Source organism: Eumetopias jubatus, unplaced genomic scaffold (genome assembly GCF_037043125.1).
Source record: "Eumetopias jubatus isolate StellerSeaLion01/CBP00866 unplaced genomic scaffold, mEumJub1_p1.0 scaffold_4, whole genome shotgun sequence".
Taxonomy (NCBI): domain Eukaryota; kingdom Metazoa; phylum Chordata; class Mammalia; order Carnivora; family Otariidae; genus Eumetopias; species Eumetopias jubatus.
Window position 1 is genome coordinate 80,559,960 of NW_028274810.1, and position 20,404 is coordinate 80,580,363.

The 20,404-nt window shown below is 54.5% G+C and overlaps 2 protein-coding genes across 2 annotated transcripts; both read right to left on the reverse strand.

Moving 5' to 3' along the window:
* Positions 1–569: 569 nt before the first annotated feature.
* GJB4 (gap junction protein beta 4) lies at positions 570–1,370 on the reverse strand. The gene has a single exon (XM_028113851.2). It carries the CDS (start codon positions 1,368–1,370, stop codon positions 570–572), a length of 801 nt encoding a protein of 266 aa, XP_027969652.2.
* A 3,000-nt stretch (positions 1,371–4,370) lies between these two features.
* On the reverse strand, positions 4,371–5,192 carry GJB5 (gap junction protein beta 5). Its single transcript, XM_028113849.1, has one exon. The coding sequence runs from the start codon at positions 5,190–5,192 to the stop codon at positions 4,371–4,373; it is 822 nt and encodes a 273-aa protein (XP_027969650.1).
* Positions 5,193–20,404: the final 15,212 nt, after the last annotated feature.

The following is a 20,404-nucleotide window of genomic DNA, read 5'->3' on the forward strand; positions in this document are numbered from 1 at the left end:
TCCTGGGGTCTCACTCCTCCTGCCTTGGCCAGCTGCTTGCAGAGTCCAGAGACCCCTGGAGCAGCCTCTTGGCATTCTCACCAAGTCCTGGGGGTGCACTGTGTGTGTGTGTATGTGTGGCGTATGTTATGTGGCGTGTGGCGTGTGGTGTCTGGCGTGTAGTGTGTGGTGTGTGGTGTGTGTGATGGATGAGCTTGGATCTGAGGTCCCGGGGCTCAGGTGCTCACTGAGTGGTTGTGGCCTCCTTTCTGAGGTCCATGGTGAACCCCCCTGACACTTCTACCCACCACGCCCCACCCGGTCTACAACATACTGGGAAAATCATATTTATTAACGGTTTCCACATATGCCATTACCATATACAAAATGCCCACCAGCCGTCAACCTCCCTCCCCTGGGGCTCAGGACCCAGAGACCAAACTGCTCTCCAGCACTGGCCCCTGGGTGGGCTTCCTGAGCCCTGCAACCGTCTTCCTCACCTGCCCTGCCGCAGAAAAGATGCCACCACCCTGCCGTGGCCTTAGGGAACAGACCACGGCCCTGGTGGTCCTTGCTACCGACCTCACAGGTTATGGAAACCCACCTGCATCCACGGTGGCCGACCCAGCCTTCATTAAGACAGAGTTCCCATCTTGGGGGTGCTCTCCCTGGGAGAGGACATATGGGGGGCACGTATCGGGCAGGTGGTCCCGGTGCCGAGACCGCTTGCGCCTCGGACTGAAGGTCTCCAGGCACCTCTTGCCCACCAGGTAGGTGACCTCACTGAGGTTGAGCAGGATGCAGATCACAGCTGTGGCCACCATGAAGTAGGTGAAGACCTTCTTCTCCGTGGGTCGAGAGATGTAGCAGTCTACCGTGTGGGGGCAAGGTGACTCGGAGCAGGCCACCACTCGGGGCATGTCATAATCCTGGTAGAGGTGGTGGAAGATGTAGAGGAAGCCAGCGTCGACAGCAGCCTTGAAGATGAGACTCAGCAGGTATGTCCACCAGAGCCCGCCCCGCTTCTTGCTTGGGTTGTCGTACAGGGACGGGGCGTCGGGCCCGTGCTTCATGCGGTGCTTGCGCTCACGCTCCTGGCGGTAGGCCACGTGCATGACCACCAGCAGCGAGGGGCAGGTGACCAGGATGAGCTGCAGGGCCCAGAGGCGCACATGGGACACGGGAAAGAACTCGTCGTAGCAGACGTTGGGGCAGCCCGGCTGCTTGGTGTTGCAGATGAAGTCCTTCTGTTCATCATCCCACACCTCCTCGGCCGCCACCACGTACACCAGCACGCGGAAGATGAACACCACCGACAGCCAGATGCGGCCCAGCGCTGTGGAGTACTTGTTCACGCCGCTCAGGAGGGCCTGCAGGGATGCCCAGTTCATGCTGATAGTGTCCTGGCTTCCTCACGTGGACCGTCTGCACCTGTGAGCACCCACTCGTGGCGTGGGGGCTGCGAGGCCGGGAGAGCCTGGAAATGGGTGCCCTTTATTAAAGGTGCAATTGGCAAAACCCTTTCACCAACACTCTGTCATCACGTCCTCACTTGCAATGACTTGGTGGGGTCGGCATGGCCGTTACCCAGTTTCACGGGGGAGTAAGCTAAGGCCCAGGGAGGTACCCACCCAAGGCTCCCCAGCTGGAAGTGGCAGAGCTGGTGCTGAACCCCCACCTTCCAGTTCCAAAATCAGGGAAGATTTTATTCTATGAAGCAATGGATAAATGGGACAATAATCATCTCGCACCAACGCACCCGCCAACTTCTTTGACCCCAAGTTTGAGCCCTGCGGATCACACGACTTCTACAGAAACAGCAAGAAGGTGTGGATTGGATGACTTGCCCTCCCTTTAGCTGCAGGAGGGGAGGGAGGTGTGTCTTTATCGTCCTCCAACTTCTACTGAGCACCCAACGGGAGCCAGACCCTGTGCTGGGCGTGTTCCCATCGGCCTCTTGGCAGACCCCTGAGTGATATCTGTCCTCATGGAGAGGCCCAGGACATCCCCAGCCCTGACATTTCCTCCCAGACTAAGCAGGCTCTTTGGAACCGTGGGGGTTTGGCACCATCGACCACCCCTCCCCCGCACCGGTGCCGACCGTCCTGACCACACTGGGTTCCTCTGGAATTCCAACCATTTCACCTTTAGGGAGGGACTGGGGAAGGGACAGAGGCAGGATTCTGGCTTGGTCCTCCCCCCAACACTTGCTTTTGCTCTCAGGAACACTGTCCTTCTCTGCTAGCCAGCTCTCCTATTATTCCCGGTCAGGCCCCTGCCCTGTGTGCTCTGTCCTCCACACCCCCTTATCTGGGGCGCCATCAGGTTCCATCTCTGGCCCCGGCCCCTCCCCTGTCCCTGACTCAGACCTCAGCATCTTCAGAGCTTGTGACCCTGGGACATTTTCCGAGTACGCTCCTCTGCAGAATAGATCGCTGGTACTCAGATGGTCTCTTTTCCTGTCTCCTGTGCGACTGTCAGCACCTGGAGGGCAAGCCTCTACAGCTCATCCATCCGTTTCCCCAGCACTCAGCACCTGGCCTGGCCTGGTGAACACATGGTAGATATTGCTGAACTGAAACTCCTTCTTCCTGGTCCCTCCTCTTCCTGTCTCTTCTCTGGTCCTCTGTCCTCCCTTTGGTCTGGCAGGACATCCCTCTCCCTCCTTGAGGTTTCTCCAGGGAACCTCTGTCCCCTCTGCTCCTCCCAGGAGCCCAGCCTGCAGCCCGAGTTCTCAGGAATCCTCAGCCCATCTGGTCCCTGCTTCCCAGCCCGGTCTCCTGCCCAATTTGGTCCTCACCTTTCCTGGGTCTAGCCGACTCTCCGGTCCCTGGTCTGTCTGCCCGGGGGCCTCCCGGAGGCAGCTTTTGTTCCTCACGCCTCTGTTGGGTGGAGCTTTCTGAGCCAATGAGCCAAGGGAGAGTGAGCGGGTGGGCAGGGGGGTGAACTTCCCCGGGCACAGATTCAGAGCAAACACCTGTGGCTCTTTTCCCCTGGCCCACGCCTTCTCTCCAGCCTGGATGGGCTGGGCTGGGTCTGGCTCCCTGAGCTGGCAGATATGTGGGTGAAGTTGTCTTTAGGGGGCGGACAGTGCAGGAGCCTGGTATCTTTATGCCAGGGCCCAGGTCAGCACCAGTGGCCCCTATCTGTTGCCCCTAGCCCCTTCCCATTGCCTTATTGCCCCTGGTCCCTCCATCCCCAGGCCTCTCTCCTGCCCTTTTCTTCGGAAGCATGGTCCTGAGGTCCTCAGTAGCTGACATCTATGGAAAGGGGCCAACTTGATCCAGCCCGGGATCACATCCCACCCTGGTGGGGACTAGAGCTTGGGCTGTTGGTGAGCTGTGTAGGGGACGGGAGGGGATGATTATGGTTCTTTTCGACAAGGATACCCGCTGCCTTGGCAGAGATGAAGAATGCAGGTCAGCAGCATGAAATGCCCCAGTTGGCACGGGGCCAGGCACAACCTCGCTGTCCGTCCTCTATGGGCCTCTAGGGAAGTCAGGGTACCTCCCAGTGGGGCTTCAGAGGGGCCTTGGGCCTGCGTCTTGGCTGTCCTGGTGGCTGGGATAGTGAAGGTTAATGTGCAGCCGGGGAGGGGCTCTTCTGCTTCATTTCCCACAAGCATTTATTGAGCACTTCCTAATAGCAATGATTAACATTTATGTGGCCTTTTACAGCTGGCTTACCCCATCCACAGCCATGAGCTCATCCAGTTCCCCCCCCCCACCCCCCCACCCCAGTCTCCGTATTATTAACCCATTTTAGAGAGGAGCTGAAGTCCCTTTGCCAGAGTCCCAGTGGAGCTTGGGTTCAAATCCAAGTGTTCTGACTCAAAGGTTCATGAACTTTCCATTGCAACACACAGTTCTCCACAGGCTAAGTCCCATATGTTTGCAGATAGCCCTTGGACCTCAATTTGCAGCTGGGGATAAAGGCTTGTCTTGAGCATGAGCAGGTGGCATGACCCCCAGGAGTGCTGGGGACCCTCTTCCAGGGGAGGGGATGGTCCCTTCACCTGGCTGGATCAGGTCCAGCCCTTTGCAGGGGCAGAGAAGTTGACCCAGTGACCTGAGAAGGGTCGCAAAGGCTGAAGGAATGAAGGGCACCTTCAATCGAGTGGATGAGTTGACTTTTATTAAGCCTTGACCGTGCCCCCCCACGAAGGTACTTGCACATCCCTTCTCTAAATAAACCCCTCCTCACAGCAACCACCCTGCGACGTGGGCTTCACCTCCATTTTACACGAAAGGAAATGAAGGTTTGGCTCAGAGGGGTCACTTGCCCAAGGCCCCACAGCTGCAGCAGGGGCCGGACCCTCCCTGCTGCCTGCCCCCAAGGCTGCACTTGTGGGACATGCTGGGCCCTCTCCACCAGGTTTGACCAGGCGGCTCTCACAGGATGGTCTTCTTCACGTGGTCTCGAGGGAGGTCTGGTAGGAGAGGAGGGTGAGAGTCTGAGCCCAGAAAGATGAGGTCGCCTGAGAGGAGGTCGTCGCCCTTGCAGGATGAGGTGACATAGTCCGGGCAATGGCCCACGCCGGTGGCCCTGGCTCTCCTCGCTGCCAAGCCCTCACGGCACCTCTTGCTCACCAGGTAGGCCAGTTCTATGAGGTTGAGCAGGATGCAAACGGCAGCTGTGACCACCATGAAGAGCGTGAAGATGTTCTTCTCTGAGGGCTTGGAGATGAAGCAGTCCACCGTATTGGGACACGGAGCTATGTGGCACTTGACCACATGAGGGAGGGTATATCTGGGGTAGAATGAGTGGAACACATAGAGGAAGGCAGTATCCACGCCGGCCTTGAACACCAGGCTGCAGACATACGTCCACCAGAGCCCGCCCCGCTTCTTGCCGGGGTTCAGGTAGAGGCGCCCACGGTCCTCCCCCGCTACTTCTCGGTGCCTCTTCTCCCGAGCCTCCCGGTAGGCCACGTGCATGACCACGAGCAGCGAGGGGCAGGTGACCAGGATGAGCTGCAGGGCCCAGAGGCGCACGTGGGACACAGGGAAGAACTCGTCAAAGCAGACGTTGGAGCAGCCTGGCTGCTTGGTGTTGCAGTCAAAATCCTTGTGGTCATCGCTCCACACTCGCTCAGCCGTCACCAGGTACACCAGCACGCGGAAGATGAAGACCAGAGACAGCCAGATGCGCCCAAAGGCTGTGGAGTACTTGTTGACCCCGCTCAGGAGCCCTTCGAAGATTCCCCAGTTCATAGTGGACCCAGGTGTTGGCTGTTCCTGCTGGGAAATAATCACAATTTCCCACATTTCTAGAATACTGACTCTGAGCACCTATGGAAATATATCATCTGTATTCAATTCTCACAGTCACAGAGGAGCTAGGTTCTGTTACTGTCCCCATTTTACAGATGGAGGAAAGGGGGGCTTGGGGGGTTATAAAGGTTGCACAACTCTTAGGTGTGGAGCTGGGATTTGAACCCAGGTAATTAAATCCAGAACCCATAAAAGTGGGGGAAGGTGGGTCCAGGGAGCCACTCTTTCCTCCCGGGGCCGAGGCTCTGGTCTTGTGGTCCTGCACAGTGAAGGCTAAAGTAGGTGGGGCATTCTGCCCTCTCCCTCTGTTCCAACCCTGGCCCTCCTCCTCAGGGCGCGGAGCCTTGGGAAGACTTCTCTCCTTTTGAGCCCCGCTCTCTCCTCTTAGCCCCTCCTAAGGGGAACCTGCTCCTTGCCCTTCACTTGGGCAGGAGAGGCTGCTGGAACTTTGTCCCCAAACTCCCGTCTGGTCTAACGCTCAGGAAATATCCAGGTAATGTGTTGCTCAGGTGCAGCTCACTTGAAGCAAGGCCAGTGGCAATCCAGCTGAAAGCTGAAGTAGGGGACAATGGTTCTCTTTATCCTTTATCCTGGTATTCTGGGGATTCCCAAACTGGTGTTCAGTGGAACCCTGCCCCATGGTTTGGCAACAAGCGCAGTGAGAGAAAGGGATTCTGTGTTCAAGAAAGGTAGGCAACCATAGGTTCAGCAGAGTTCAATAGGTCTCTTTCCTTGACCAAGCTCATACACTGACACTTGAATCCCCCAAAGAGAAGGAAAATGTAGCATTGTCTTAACTCCTTTGACCACAAAACCCTTTTTTTTTTAATCATTGTGTGAAACAGCCTTGTCAAAACAGCAAATTGGGAAATGCTGCTCTGGTCAGTTTCGCTGGTGAGTTTACGGAACGTGACTGCCATTCAGAGCAAGAGACTACCACTTCCTCTCTTGGAATTCTTCTGCCTGGTTGCTGGAGGGGCTGTGACGGGGAGGTTGGGGTGTCCCCTGAGACCCAGGCACTGTGGGCTCCCCTGGGACCTCAGGGAGCCTGCACTGCCTCTCGCTCTAAGGGGTTCTTGATGCCCTTCCCAGTGCCCGTGTAGGCACTGGTCACCATGCCGTCCTGAACGCCGGTGGGATCTGCTACAGATGAACAGGGTAGTGGTAAGGGCCGACGGTTACTGGGTATTTATGTGGCACCAGGCACTGTTCTCAGCACTTTGCATGAACCAGTACAACAACTGTATGAAAGGGTATGATATTTTTTTATTCCCAATTTACAGATGAGGAAAGTGGAGCACAGAGAGGTTAATTAATTTGCTTATAGTTGCACAGCTGGGAAGCTGCAGAGCTGGGATTTGAACCACACTCTGGGCCTGGGCCCCTGTCTTTAAGTTGCAGGAAGCTGCTTGCCCATCTGGTCTGTGCCCAACCTCTCCTTCACCAGGTGGATGCCAGGTAAAGGAGGCTGGAGGTGTCTCGGCTTTCACCCTGTCTCTCCACTGTTCTGTCTCTACCACCTACCGCTTGGTCGTGAATCATCAGCTTGTCTTTGCTCAGTCCTGCGTAAGGTGGGCGGAACTCCTGGCAACTTGACAGGGAACTGCCTGGGAGGCTCCAGCCCTCAGTCCCCAGAGGTTCTTGGCCCAGCCCTCCTGGGGTGTGGTGGATAGGACTCAGCAAGCCCAGGCAGAGCTGCTTTGCTTGGTCAGGTCCTGGCACCCCTGCAAGCCCCTCTTGCACTCGGTCCCTGGCTCCCACCTCTGCTCAGCTGGGGAGAGCAGGAAGAACGCAGAGCAGAGGAGGGAGGAGCCCTCCGTTCCTCTCCCATCTGACACAGTGTGGTAGATATGTCCAGGCCACCTCTCTGGTCTCGCCACCAGAGAAGTCTCCCTCTGCCAGGTATGCCAGGGTCCATCTGGACCCAGGGGACCTTACCTGGGTGGCTACTCCTCAGGGCCCTCTGTGTAATGGCTCCTGGTAGCTGGAAGTCAGACTCAGCAGGCAGCTGGAACTCATGTCAGAACCAGGGAGGGTGTCTGGGCCGCACATTCCCGGGACAGAGCCTGCAGAGTCGGGCAGGCAGCCTGGGTGTGCCTCTGGCCTAGGAGGAGGAGTTGCTGCGCCTGACCCTGCCATTGGCTGGGCCCCAGCCTCCCTAGCCTGCCTCTGTTGCGGCCCAGAAACTTAAGGGTTCATGGTTCACTCTTCCTGGGGCGCTGAGCCCAGAATCCTGGCATCCTCTGAGGGGAGAACCACAGGTCCACTCTGAGCCCCTGCTTGTCCTCTCATCCCTGGCCTGGTGTGGGAGGAGCTGAGGTCTGTCCTGCCTTCTCATCCTTCTCCAGAAAGTCCCCATGCTACTTCTTGGGACTCTAGGGGCTGCTCTCTGGCCTTCCATTCTTCTGGCTTCAGTTATTTTCCATAACGCCGTGACTCCCAGACTCTGTCTCCAGCCCATATGCTTTTGCCCCATCCATTGCCTACTCTTGGATGCCCTTCTCTCGTCTTTCTCATCACCTGGTACTCCTCCAAGAAGCCTTCCCTGACTGCCACTCCAGGTGGCTTAGAGCCTCACCTCTGGGCTTTCATGGCCTCGAACTTCCAAATCATCATGACTGTATTGGAATAGTTGATCTTAACTGAGCTTGTTCCAGGTAGGACCTATCTGTTGAATAAACAAATCAATCCACACCAACAGGGACTTGTGAGCAGGGCATAAAGCAGACCAACCCCTGGCCCCCAGGAACTCACCCACTTGGCCTTTTTGACCTGCTGAGAAGTCTAGTACCAGCTGCACAGAGCCTCTCATGATTGCCGTGGGGCCACGAAGCAGGTTTCTGGGCCCAGGCTCCCCTCCCCCCATCCTGTGGCTGCTGGAATCCAGCTCAGTCTTTGTACCCTACGCTGGGTTCGTGAGGGATTGGGCAGAGAGCCGCCCCCTCCCCAAAACAGACACATACACGGAACCCCCCACCCCCAATGCCACACGCAATACTGGCCTTTCCACCAACCCTTGTTTTCAGTTCAGGAATCATTGCTGAGACACTGCTGTGTGCCAGGTGCTATGTTTGGTGTGAGGCTACCCAGATAAAGAAAGGATCTGGAGAGCCTGGGCAGGCACACAGATGGGGGACCGGAGATACCCTGACGTCAGAAGGGCCTCCAGGGTGAGCCCCAGCAGGAAGGGCTTGGGAATGGACAAGTCCTGTCCAGAGCAGGTACCTCGCTGTCTGATGGGGGAGGCATTTCAGGGAACTGCCTTAAGGCAAGGGACCTCTGCATCCGGACCCACGCGCCTGCATCTGGAGCCCATATACCCCTATATCTGGAGACTACACTCCCACATCTGGGCCTCACACCCCAGCATCTGGGCCTCATCGCCCTGCATCTGGAGCCCATACACTCCTGCATCTGGACCTACACCCCTGCATCTGGAATCTCACACCTCTGGTACTTTTAGATCAGGGCAATTTCCCTCTCCTCCAAAGTACAGAGAGACGATTTGTGCCCACGAGGGTTGCCCTGTGCACACAGTGAGCACGATGCAGCGCGGTGACCGAGCGCAGCCTGCGTGGCCTGAATCCCACTTCTGTCTCTTCCTCTCCATGTGAAGCCTCAGTTTCTTATCTGCATAGAGGGACAGTAACATCGCCTACCTGGTAGGTGTGCGGATTAACCCAGCTCATAGAGGTACAGCCTAGAACAGTGCCTGGCACAAAGGAAGCCCTTTTTCTGACTACCTCTGATATATGTGAATGGAACTGCCTCCCACAGGCCTGGCACATGGTGGGCACGTACAAAAAGTGACTTCCTCCTCTTTCCCTTATCCCTAGGCCTTTTCTCTCTGAGACATAGGGAAGGCAGAGAAGGGAGAGGGAGACAGACAGACACACTAGAGAAAGTCTCATGTGGATGAATGTTGACTTGGGGTTGGAAAGGCAAAACCCAGGCCAGGCAGTGATGGTCAGAGAGGTGGGCGGCGGGGGGGGGGGGGCAGAGAGCACCCCCACTGAGTTTCTTATTAGTGCAGAGACACAGCCTGTTGTCCTAATGAACTCCTAAGATGCCCTTTATCAGCAGGTCACACAGGGTCAGAGTTCCGGGAGCTGTGTGTCCAGGAGCCACAAATACCACAGGTCCACAGCAAGCACGATGCAACCCCACACACAGGCCACACTGTACAGCCACAGTGCCGCACACATGGGGTAGCGCTTTGTTTTGTTCACTGCTGTACCCCTGGGGCCTAGGAGAGTGCCTGGTACCGAGTTAGGCTGCATTTATGTTTATGGAATGAATGATGTATGAAATGCATGCACCCTGCAAAAATTCACACACACCTGTCCCTCTCTACATTCTTCCTCCAAAATGATTACTAAGTCCAGGAGAGGGGAGAGACACGTGGATGGATTAGGTACAACATTGTGAGAGGGGCTATAAGGGACATTCAACAGAGAAGGAGCGTCAAATTCTGCCAAAGGGAGATCCAGACAAGGTAATGTTTAAGTTGGGTCTTGAAGGATGTATAGGAGTTCACCAAGAAGAGCCGAGGAGGAGAGGTCTCTGAGGCAGAGGGCACAGAGTGTGCAGAGGAGCTTTGTGAAAGACAATGGAAGACGGGTGCCTCGTTGGCTCGGTCAGTTAAGCATCTGACTCTTGGTTTCTGTTCAGGTCATGATCTCAGGGTTGTGGGATCAAGCACCAAGTAGGGCTCCACACTCAGTGGAGAGTCTGCTTGGAGATTCTCTCTCTCTCTCTCTCTGTCCCTCTGCCCCTTCCCCCCAAATAAATAAGTAGATCTTTTTTAAAAAAAGAAAGATAATGGAAGAGACTTAGAGAGTGGACTGGGTGGGGGGCAGTGGGAGCACCAGAAGGTGCCTGGAAGGTTGGCAAGGACAATCTGGACCATAAAAGATCTAGAACACCGTGCTAAGGAGTTTGGACCTATCTTGTGTGCAGAGGGAGGCGTGAGGGAAGGAAGGAAGCTACATGGTCATATTGGTACAGTCGATTCTTATTATTCGTGGTACTTAACGTTGTGTAAAGTCACCACAAACAGGGAATTAGCAAATACTGCACCTTTACCAGTGGGAGAAAGGCAGTGTTAGGTTCTGCGAGGCTCTGGTTGCAACATGTTCGTCAACTGATCAATATATAACCCTGTTTTATATGTGTTTCTTCTTTTTTTTTTTTAAAGATTTTTTATTTATTCATTTGAGACACAGAGATACAGAGAGAGAAAGCATGAGCAGAGAGAGAGGCAGAGGGAGAAGCAGGCTCCTCGCTGAGCCAGGAGCCCGATGTGGGGCTCGATCCCATGACCCCGGGATCATGACCTGAGCCGAAGGCAGATGCTTAACCATCTGAGCCACCCAGGCGCCCCTATATGTGTTTCTTCTTAAAGACACCATATCTAATACATATTGTTGAGTCATTAACATTGAACTCACGGCTAAGGCACCATAAGTCATACCAGAATGAAGCTCATCGACCACACGGGTGTTCTCCCTGAGGCTCATCCCAGCCTCCCTGCACTTAGGAACCAGACAGCTCTTCAGTGCTACCCTTGGGGGCCCATTTAAACAGCAACATCACCAACAAAAAGCCCCAAAATGAGAAAATGTGGAAATAAATTGCCCTCAAATAGGACATTTTTTCAAAGTCTCAGAGCTGAAAGAAGATGGCAAAGTGTTGCTTGTTCAACCTCAATGTCGGGGTGGCGGGGCGGGGGGGACTCAAATTTTCAGCTGCTCTGTGCACATCCAAGAATGACTGCGAAAGCACTGGGTATATTGATTTGGGGGTTAAACAAATACATTTTAGTGAATAGACAAACTCATAAATATGGAATCTCTGAATAATAAGGATTGACTGTACGTTTAGAAAGCTCCCTCTGTTCAAGAGGAGAGACACACGAGATGCGAGGTAAAAGTTATCACAATTGATTTAAGCAAGACAGGAGCCAGAGGGAAGGATTTGGGAAGTAGTTGATAAGCACAGCCAGTGTATGGGGTCTGACTGGATGCAGGGGGCAGGTGCAGGTAGGAGGAAGACCCTGGATGATTCCCAGGTTGCTAGTTGGGGTGACTGGGCAGGTGGCAGGTCCACTGATGGAAAGAAGGAATCTAGGGGCGCCTGGGGGGCTCAGTCATTAAGCGTCTGCCTTTGGCTCAGGTCGTGATCCCAGGGTCCTGGGCTCGAGCCCTGCATCGGGCTCCCTGCTCCGCGGGAAGCCCGCTTCTCCCTCTCCCACTCCCCCTGCTTGTGTTCCCTCTCTCGCTGTGTCTCTCTCTGTCAAATAAATAAAATCTTTAAAAAAAAAAAAAGGAAGAAAGAAGGAATCTAGGAGGAAAAGCAGGTTGTTTGGGCAGAGGGAAAGGTGATGCATAGGTTCTTTCCAGATGTTTGGGAGTTAGTGAGTTCAGTGCTCCCTGTGCTGAGTGGGACGGGTTGGAGGACAGCCCCGTGGATTGTCCACAGCCAGCAGTTGGCAACAGTGGCTGGAGATGTACTTTGGGAGTCCTCAGCCCCAAGGGGGCAATGGGAGCCCCAGGACGTGGCCTTGGAGTGCGTGCTGGGTGACAAGAGGAGGGTCCCGGCAGAGCTCGGGGGAGCACTGGCATTTTAGGAAGCAGGTGCAAGTAGCATTGTTTGTGGAAGGATAGACCGATGGAGGGGAGGAGGCTGGAGGGCCATTTGACCCGCAGATGGCTCCTGCCTTGTATTTGCCATCCTTTCCCTCTCATTCTTCTCTTTCCCGGTTCTCCAGCTCCACTTCCAGGTCCCCCAGTCTTCAGCCCGGGCATTCCTGACCCTCCTCGTCATCTTTGACAGGTCCTCCTGGCTCAGACTGACCCTTCCCTCAGCCCTAACTTCAGGAGACAGTGCTGGCCTCCCTGCAGGGTCAGCTCTGCCTGGTTCCTGCCTTTTCCCCTGTTAGCGGGTGTGGGGTGGGTGGGAGCTGACTGTCTTCTGGAGACCAGCTGCCTCCCCACCCCCAGGCTCCCTTCTAAATGCAGCAGGCAAAGGGCCACGTAGGCCCCGTGGCCTGCTACCCCACTGGTGACTATTGAAGCCACTGTTCCCAAAGGAGAGTAACGTTTTGGTCCTTTTGGCAAGAGAAGCCAGCCTGTGGGGCCGAGGCGGTGCCTATTCCCTCCACTCGGGAGAGGTGGAAAAGCTGGAAAATGGAATAATAATGCTAGCTTAACTATTGAGCTCCTCCTCTGTGCCAGAAAGTAGGCCAAATGCACTATGTGCACCAAACACGTAACCATTCCCTGTCCTCACATTGCCACTACAACAGAGTCTTCTTTCGGTGGCTCCCACTGTCTTGAAATAAAATCTCATATTGCTAATATGGTCTGTAAAGTCCTGCATGCTCAGGCCTCCCCCACCCTTTGTTCTCAGCCTCTTCCCTTCTGCCTGTGTGCTCCAGCTGCGCTGGCCTTCTCTCACTTTCTAGAACATAGGAATCTCTTTCCCACCTCAGGGCCTTTGCACATGCTGTAATGATCTTTCCTCACTTTCTCTGAGCTAGCATCGACTCAAGTTCCAGATTTTGATTGTAAGGTCCCTCTCAGAAAAACCTCCCTTGACCCCTGAAACTAGATCAGGTTCTCTGTTATCCATTCTTTTGGCACGTGCTTCTCTTCTGTGACCATATCACAACTGCACTTGTAGTTATGGGGGTGCTTGTGTGTTTCATGTCCTCTCCTCCTTATGACTGTCGGTCTTCGAGAGGACCGGCCCAGAGGTTGGCTCATGGGAATCGTGCTCACTCTTGTCTCCACCATCTGGCACAACACTTGGCCTGTGGTAGCTGCCTAATGAGTGTTTGATGATGAATGAATGAATTCATTTATTTTCATTCCTCTTTATTAAGAGGAAAGGAGCCAAGAGCACCACGGAATCAGTGGGCAGGAGGGTGTTATAGAGATGCTGTCTTAAGAGTATGGGCTCTGGAGCTATACTGCCCAATTTCCCACCCCAGCTCTCCTGTGTACTGGCCCACAACCCTGGGAAATTTTCCTAGCCCCTGTTGGCCTTACTTTCTTCCTCTGCAATATGGACGACGGTTGCACCTACCTTGTAGGCTTACTGTGAAGGGTAGACGAATAAAAATATATAAAACGTGGGCGCCTGGGTGGCTCAGTTGGTTAAGCGACTGCCTTCGGCTCAGGTCATGATCCTGGAGTCCCAGGATCGAGTCCCACATTGGGCTCCCTGCTCAGCGGGGAGTCTGCTTCTCCCTCTGACCCTCTTCCCTCTCGTGCTCTCTATCTCTCATTCTCTCTCTCTCAAATAAAATAAATAAAATCTTTAAAAAAAAGTTTAAAAAATATATAAAACGTGTGTCCGGCACGTCATAAATCCCTAATAAATCCCAGCTGCTGTTCTCAGCTAAGACCAATATCTGCGAATGAGGCCGAAGCTGATGCTGCTTTGCAATTTCTTTCTCCCCTTATTTGGTGGTGGTCTTTGGAGGAGCCTGTCTCAGCTCGCTGAGGGGAGGTGCGGGAGGTGAACGGCCACACGGGCCTGAGCTGTCCATTCCTTCACCGTCACTGGAAGGATACGGGGATGCACAGATCGGCTTCCTGCTCCCTGTTTGCTTATGACCTCGAGGGGGATGGAGGAGACCAATTCATGCTGGTTCTGGGGGAAGCGCAGGGTCCAATCCTTGGAGAGCTACCTCTATGGATGATCTGCGTCTGTCTCAAGGCCTGGGCTGAGGTAGCTGGAAAGCCTGCTCCTTTGCTGAAGAAGCTTTGCTTTCTTCTGGAAATGGAAAGACTTGTGGCAAAACTTCTCGACTATTCCTTTGCAGAAGGATGGGATTTGTGGTACGGCAGGAGTCTAGGAAGGATGTCGGGGTGGAAGGGTAGGAGGCAAGTGGGGTGGAGAAGAGGCAGAGCTGGGAAGGAGGGAGAGCTGTGTGACAGACAGAACCCACACAGACCTGGGTTCAAATCCCACTTCCACTTCCTAGCCATGCCTAAACCCTTTCTCTTTTCCTGGCCTTAGTCTCTGTTCTGTAGGGTGAAGGGGTGACAGAGCTGTCGTGGGAGAGTCTGCAAGGACCTATGGAAAGCATGGGAGTTACGGGTTGGCATGCTCCCCACCCTTCTTTACTCCCCTGCTCTGAAGGCTGTCGCTCTCTGATTGGTAGGGTGGACATTCTTATTTTATCTTTCTGGGGCCCCAGGTGAGCACTCATTGTCATGCCCTTCCCTGATGACCTACTTCTCCTCCTGGGCCCCGGGAGCTACCCCACAGGTCTGCCTCTGCTCCCAAGCTCAGCCTGGTGGGGCTAGAGCTGGCCTCGACCCTTGGTCTCTCTCTGCTTTGTCTGTGGCTCTGGGTGGGCTGGCTGGTTCATGGCAGCAGTGAGCACCCCCCATCCCTGAGACTGAGAGCCCCATGCCTCCTTGTCTCCCCATCCCTCCAGCCAGGCCCACAGTAACACTCTTGCCCTACTGCACATGGGCAGCTTATCTCAGCTCTCTGTGGGGCTTCTTTTGCCGAGGATTGAGAGGCTTGTGTGAAAGTCTTGCAGCTTTGCCACTGGGCCCACCCCAGTGCTGGCATTCCAGGGCCAGGGACCCCCCTTTGGGCACCGGCAGGAATGCCTGGGACCTCTGCTCAGTGATGGTCTAGTGCGGAGCCCACATGGCTTATTGCAAATAATCAGACAGATCTAGGTTTTAAACCTCGTTTCATCAGATAGTGAATACGCGGGGCAGGTGTTGTCAGTACCCACCCCATCTCTCCTTGGCCTGCTCCGAGATGGCGACTGAGAGGGCGACGTAAAGCATGGTGATTTACCGTAGGCAGACCTGCCGCTCTGCCTGGGGCTCTCTGGGCTTCTGGGGCCTCTGCCTGTGTATGGGTGGGCTGGAAGTGCCAACAAATTGACACCTCACTGCAGTAGCCCTCAACCAATGACTGATAGAAGTGAGGGGATAAATCCCCTATCTTCCACACCCTTCAGTTGAGAGAACCCTGAGGTCCACGGAGGTCCCCAGCAGGATTAAACTCATTTGTCCACGGTGGTAACTCACTCAACCACACACCCTTCATCAGCTCCCTTTCCTTCTTGGCCTCGCTTCCCATTCCCACGCTGATAGTTCCCGGGATCACCGCCCCAGTAGACAACTTGCACATAAATCCTTGTCTCAGGCTTGGCTTTTGGGAGAGCTCTAACTCTCCTGTTTGCAGACATCTCCTGTTTGCACAGACAGCAACCCCATCTCCTGGGGAATTCTCCCTTCTCCAACCAGCCATAATCTCCTGACTCAAAGAGCTTGCTGCTGTCTTGACTGTTGATTCGCCCAGGGCTGGGGCTGGCCCCAAGTTGAGCTAATCAGTCGTATCTTGCGCAGCTGATTGGCCCAATGTGACAACAGAACCCATGCTGGTCTTTCAAGGGTCCTTCCCTGGGGCTTTTGAACACCAGCAGCATCCATCTGATGGTAAACACGGAGAGGTTCCAGATCTGCTGGTGGCCCGCTGTGTGGGAATGCTGCTCCGCTGGATGGGATGATGGATCTGGGACAGAAAGGGAAGCAGGAACAAGAGAGAAGAGGCGAGTGCCCAGAAGGCACTCACCTCCGGCTCCATTTCTCATCGGGAGCCCAGCTACACTTCCTGTATGCACTGAGCTATGACATTGTCCCTTTGCCTGAGCCCAGTTACTTCGGTTGAATACTCTGTGTGACCTTGGGTTTGCCATTTAACAGAGCCTGGTGCGTAGTAGGTGTTTACTAAATTATTTGTTTACTGACTTACGCCCTTTGGACCCCACTTCCCTCATTTGCATGGTGGGGTCGATAATTGCTACTCTGGAGGTCAGTAATGACTACTTATGCACCTTGATGGGTTGCTGGAAAGGGAGGTGAGAAAATGAAAGGGAGAGGGTTTGTCGACTCTGAGGTGTCCCGGGAGGAGCCGAGGAGGGCAAGGCATCTTAGGTGGGGTGCTCGGAGCCCTGCCAGGTGTGTGGATGGACAGGGCTGGGCGGCTGGGGCCACTAGGGTCTGCATGAAGACAATGAGGATGAGGGTCGTATGGAAGGAATGGCTTGGGAGACTTTTGTTGTTGTTGAGAGAATCGATAAGAAGGGCAGAGAAGGGAATTCCTGTTTATTGACTGTTAGGAGGGAGCCCTGGGCCAATCCCTTGCATACATCAAGAAGTACAAACTGGCGCCCTGGGGGCACATGTTTTGTTTGGCCTTCGTGGTGCTAAAGAAACATTTCAATTAATTGCCAACATATACAAATTTGGAAATTCCACATGGAAACCTAGTTGGGAAATAGGAGGTTCCGGCAGGATGAGGCCCATATTCCTTGTGGCATCAACAGCTGGAGCGACGGACAGCTGTCCCCTCCCCCCCAATGGGGCATCCACTGTCCAGTCGGCTCTAGACCCCACCAGGACTCTCCACGCATGCATGTTACTTGCTTGGCTCTAGTCATTTGAGGTTGTAATTCTGGATATTCTCACCCTGTCTTCCAACAGCCCTGCAAGGTTGGTATCCTTAGCTCCATTTCACAGCTGATAAAACAGAGGGCCAGAGGTGAAGTGACCTGCTCCAGGCCACACAGTCACGGGATGATGGAGCTGGGATGGTCGTTCAGTTCTTACCAACCCCAAAGTCCGCCCTCCTGCCCCAGCATGGGGACTGTCGGGGTGTATGCAGAGGGAGCAGGAGGGGGTGGAGAGGTTTGGTGTCAGTAATTGGGAAGGGGGGGTGTCCCAGACAGAGGCAAGGAGACTGGAGGTAAGATGATATAGTCAGACTTGGGGTGTTGCCAGTTTGAAGGGACTGTGGGCTGTCCCGGTGAAAAGGTCCACTGCCACGTAACTTTTAAGACATGGAAGCTGGGGCGCCTGGGTGGCTCAGTTGGTTAAGCATCTGCCTTCGGCTCAGGTCATGATCCCAGGGTCCTGGGATCGAGTTCCGCATCGGGCTCCTTGCTCAGCAGGGAGTCTGCTTCTCCCTCTCCCTCTGCCTCTCCCCCTGCTTGTTCTCTCTCTGTCTCTCTCGCAAATGAATAAATAAAATCTTAAAAAAAAAAAAAGACACGGAAGCTGGTCCTGGTGGTCTGAGGTAAACGGAAATGGTTGCTGGTGGCACATTAGCCGAGGGGATGATGTCAGGTGTCTTGTTGAGAGCCTGGGAGGCTGGTGCTTCAGGAGATCAGGAGTGGGGTGTGGGAGGTGGAAGGTAGGAATGGGGGGAGCAGGTCTGGGAGGGAAGATGGTGCGTCCAGGTTGGAAGTGTTGAGTTTGAGGATCTGTGGGATGTACATGGGAGGTGCCCCGGGGAAAGTTGGCTGAACAAAGCCGGGGCACAAGAGGGAGCTCCTGGCTGGAGATAATGGGGTCTAGAGAGTAGGCATTGATGTCTAGGACAGGCTGAAGGGCCCTGGCTGGGGGGTCAGGGCCTGAATATTCCCTTTCTCTGACCTTGTCTGAGGTAATGAAGATCCCCACCCCTCCTCCCCCAGCGGGCCCCTCCATAATTGGCTTCCCTGGGGATGTTTGAGCGAAATGGATGAGCGTAAGGCAAGCAGGGAAGGAGGGAGGGAGAACTGGTTATCGCTTCCCCTCAGCTCCAAGTGGATAATTACACAGTTCTCTGAGCCCCAGGACTGGGCCAGGCGGCATTCCATACAGACAGCCTCTCAAAATTAATGGGACTCTGAGAGGTTTGGGATGGGGGGAGGGCCAAGGCTGAGGGAGGAGGGGTGAGATGAACGAGAGGCAGGAAGACACTGCCTCTGACAGAGGAGCATGAGATGCAGGGGAAGTGCAAGGAAACTGAAGCCCAGAGAAGTTGAGTCATCCGCCTCGAGTTGCACAGCGTTGATGCTGGGGTTCGGTCCCTGTCTGTCTGCCTCCAGAGCGTCTGGTCTTAACTCACTCTGTGGTTCGGTCTTTGTCTTCCCTGAGAATTCCCTAGGAAAGGGTCTGCAGTAAGCCCTGGGCCGGTCGGTACCTGGGCACAGTTCCCATTGACTTCTGGAAATGGTGACCGAGAGGGACAAAGTAGTACTGGTCCTTCGAGGCTCGGCTCAGACTGGGACCCTGACGTGCTGGACCGACGGGTTTCCCTTCTGCACCCCACCAGCAAGACGCTCTTCCTCTCTCTAGATCTCATCACAGGGTAATTGTCTCATTTCCATATCTGTTCTCCCTGAGGCCGTGACTCCTCGAGGCCAGGGCTGGGCCAAGACATCTCTGTCCTGGCACAGGATGCTCGGGAGATTTAGCAATCGGGCAGAAGAGGGCATGAGCACCCAAGCTGGAGTCTGCGTACAGCTGGAGTTTGGTTTACAGTGTCGTGCCAGTGTTAATTTCCTGGCTTTTACACCGTGGTTCTGCAAGACGTTAACATCAAAGGAAGCTGGGTGAAGGGCATACGGGAGCTCTTTGAAAGATATTTGTAATTTTTACATGATCCCAAAATAGTTTGTTAAAGAACAACAACAGAGCAGATCCCAGCTGTAGGTTGTGGGCAGGGAAGGAGGCTGATCAGGGCTGGGCAGAGGTCAGGCTCCAGAGGGTCGCTGGGGCACAGGAGCCCCATGGCAGCCTTCTCAGCCAGGATGGGGCACACAAGGGCTTGGGGCACACGGGGTACTCTGGTCAGGGTGGTACGACTCACGTAGGGCCCCAGCCAGAGTCTAAACTGTGCTCACTCAGGATTTAGTTCAGGAGGGTAGGGTGGGAAACACCGGAGTACCCTGATCATCTCTGCCATTTACTTTACGCCTATTATGTGTGAGAAGCCTCCTATGCTGCTGCATATTCAGTATCTGAATTCTTACAGAGTCACAGTTCATGGAGTAGTAAGAGGCTCAGAGAGGTTAGGTAACTTGCCCAAGTTGCACAGTATGTTCTTGTCAGAACTTTCCTGATAGCCAGAATGGGAGACTTTTTTGACGCTTGCCCCATAAAGGAGACTTGTTGTAGATGCAACAAGGCTTCCAGATCTCAGGGGGCAGGAACCACTTGACCACCAGGTCTCCAGCAGCCTGGAGCTTGGGAGCCAGCAGATTGAGGTTGTCTCCAACCTCTTCTGGTAACTTCTTGGTCATTTCATCTTTGCTTTTGTCTGCATTGCTGCTCTGTCCTCTCTGACACCCGGCCTTGAAGACTGGCCTGTCCCCTGTACTTTGTGGGGACACTCAGTTTCTTTTGGCCTCTGTGCCCACAGCTCCCAGTCTGCTAAAGGAACAACTGATTGGCCCAGCTCCTCCTAGTGTCTTGGATCCGGGCAGCTGAGGCCTGGGCGGGTGGGGCACACAGGCCTGTAGGGCTCAGTCTGCACTCTGCTGGGTTTGAATTCCCACCCCCACTGTGTGACCTTGGGCACGTTGCTTCGCCTTTCTGTGCTCTCAAATCATCATTGGAGGTCACAATGGTACACTCCTCGTGTGCTTGCTGTAAAGGTCTTAGGACAGTGCCTGGCACAGAGGAAGCACCCTCCTCCTACTGACTGTCATTATTATTGTTACTACCATTCTAGAATATGGCGCATCTACTTGGTGGGAGCAGTGAGTATGACAAGCGGCGATGGACACGTGTGCGACACCCAGCCAGTCCGCGGACTATCGACTCCAACACTCTAGCACCTGACCTGTTTGTGATCCCATGTGAAGGACTCAACCTAAGGACACGGAGAGGCTTCAGGCTTCAGGGTACAGGAGTGTGTGTGTGTGTGTGTGCGTGTGTGCGCGTGCGCGCACGTGCGCGCGTGTGCATGGAAAGTAATTCCAACCTTCCCCCCACCCACTGTGGCTGAGACCCTGGTCTGTGGCCCTGCTTTGGGGCTCATGCTCTCACAGTGGTGAAGGGCTTCTCCTGTCCCAGCAAGTACAGGGGGCAAATGGAGGGCTTCAGTGGAAAGTAGGGGCTTTGTGTGAGAATCAGGAACCTTCTAGAGTTGTAGGAGACTCTCGCTGGCTCCAAGGGAGTTAGCAAGTGGGGGGTGATGGGAAAAGAAGGCTGTGATTTCAGGAGAGGGCTGCAAAACTGGAATGCCTTTCCTCCCCATCTGTGGAATACCTATTTCTCCCGGCTCAGAATCTCATCTAGAAGCTACTCTGGACCCCCAGCTGCTGGGGGGTGTTGGTGGAGATT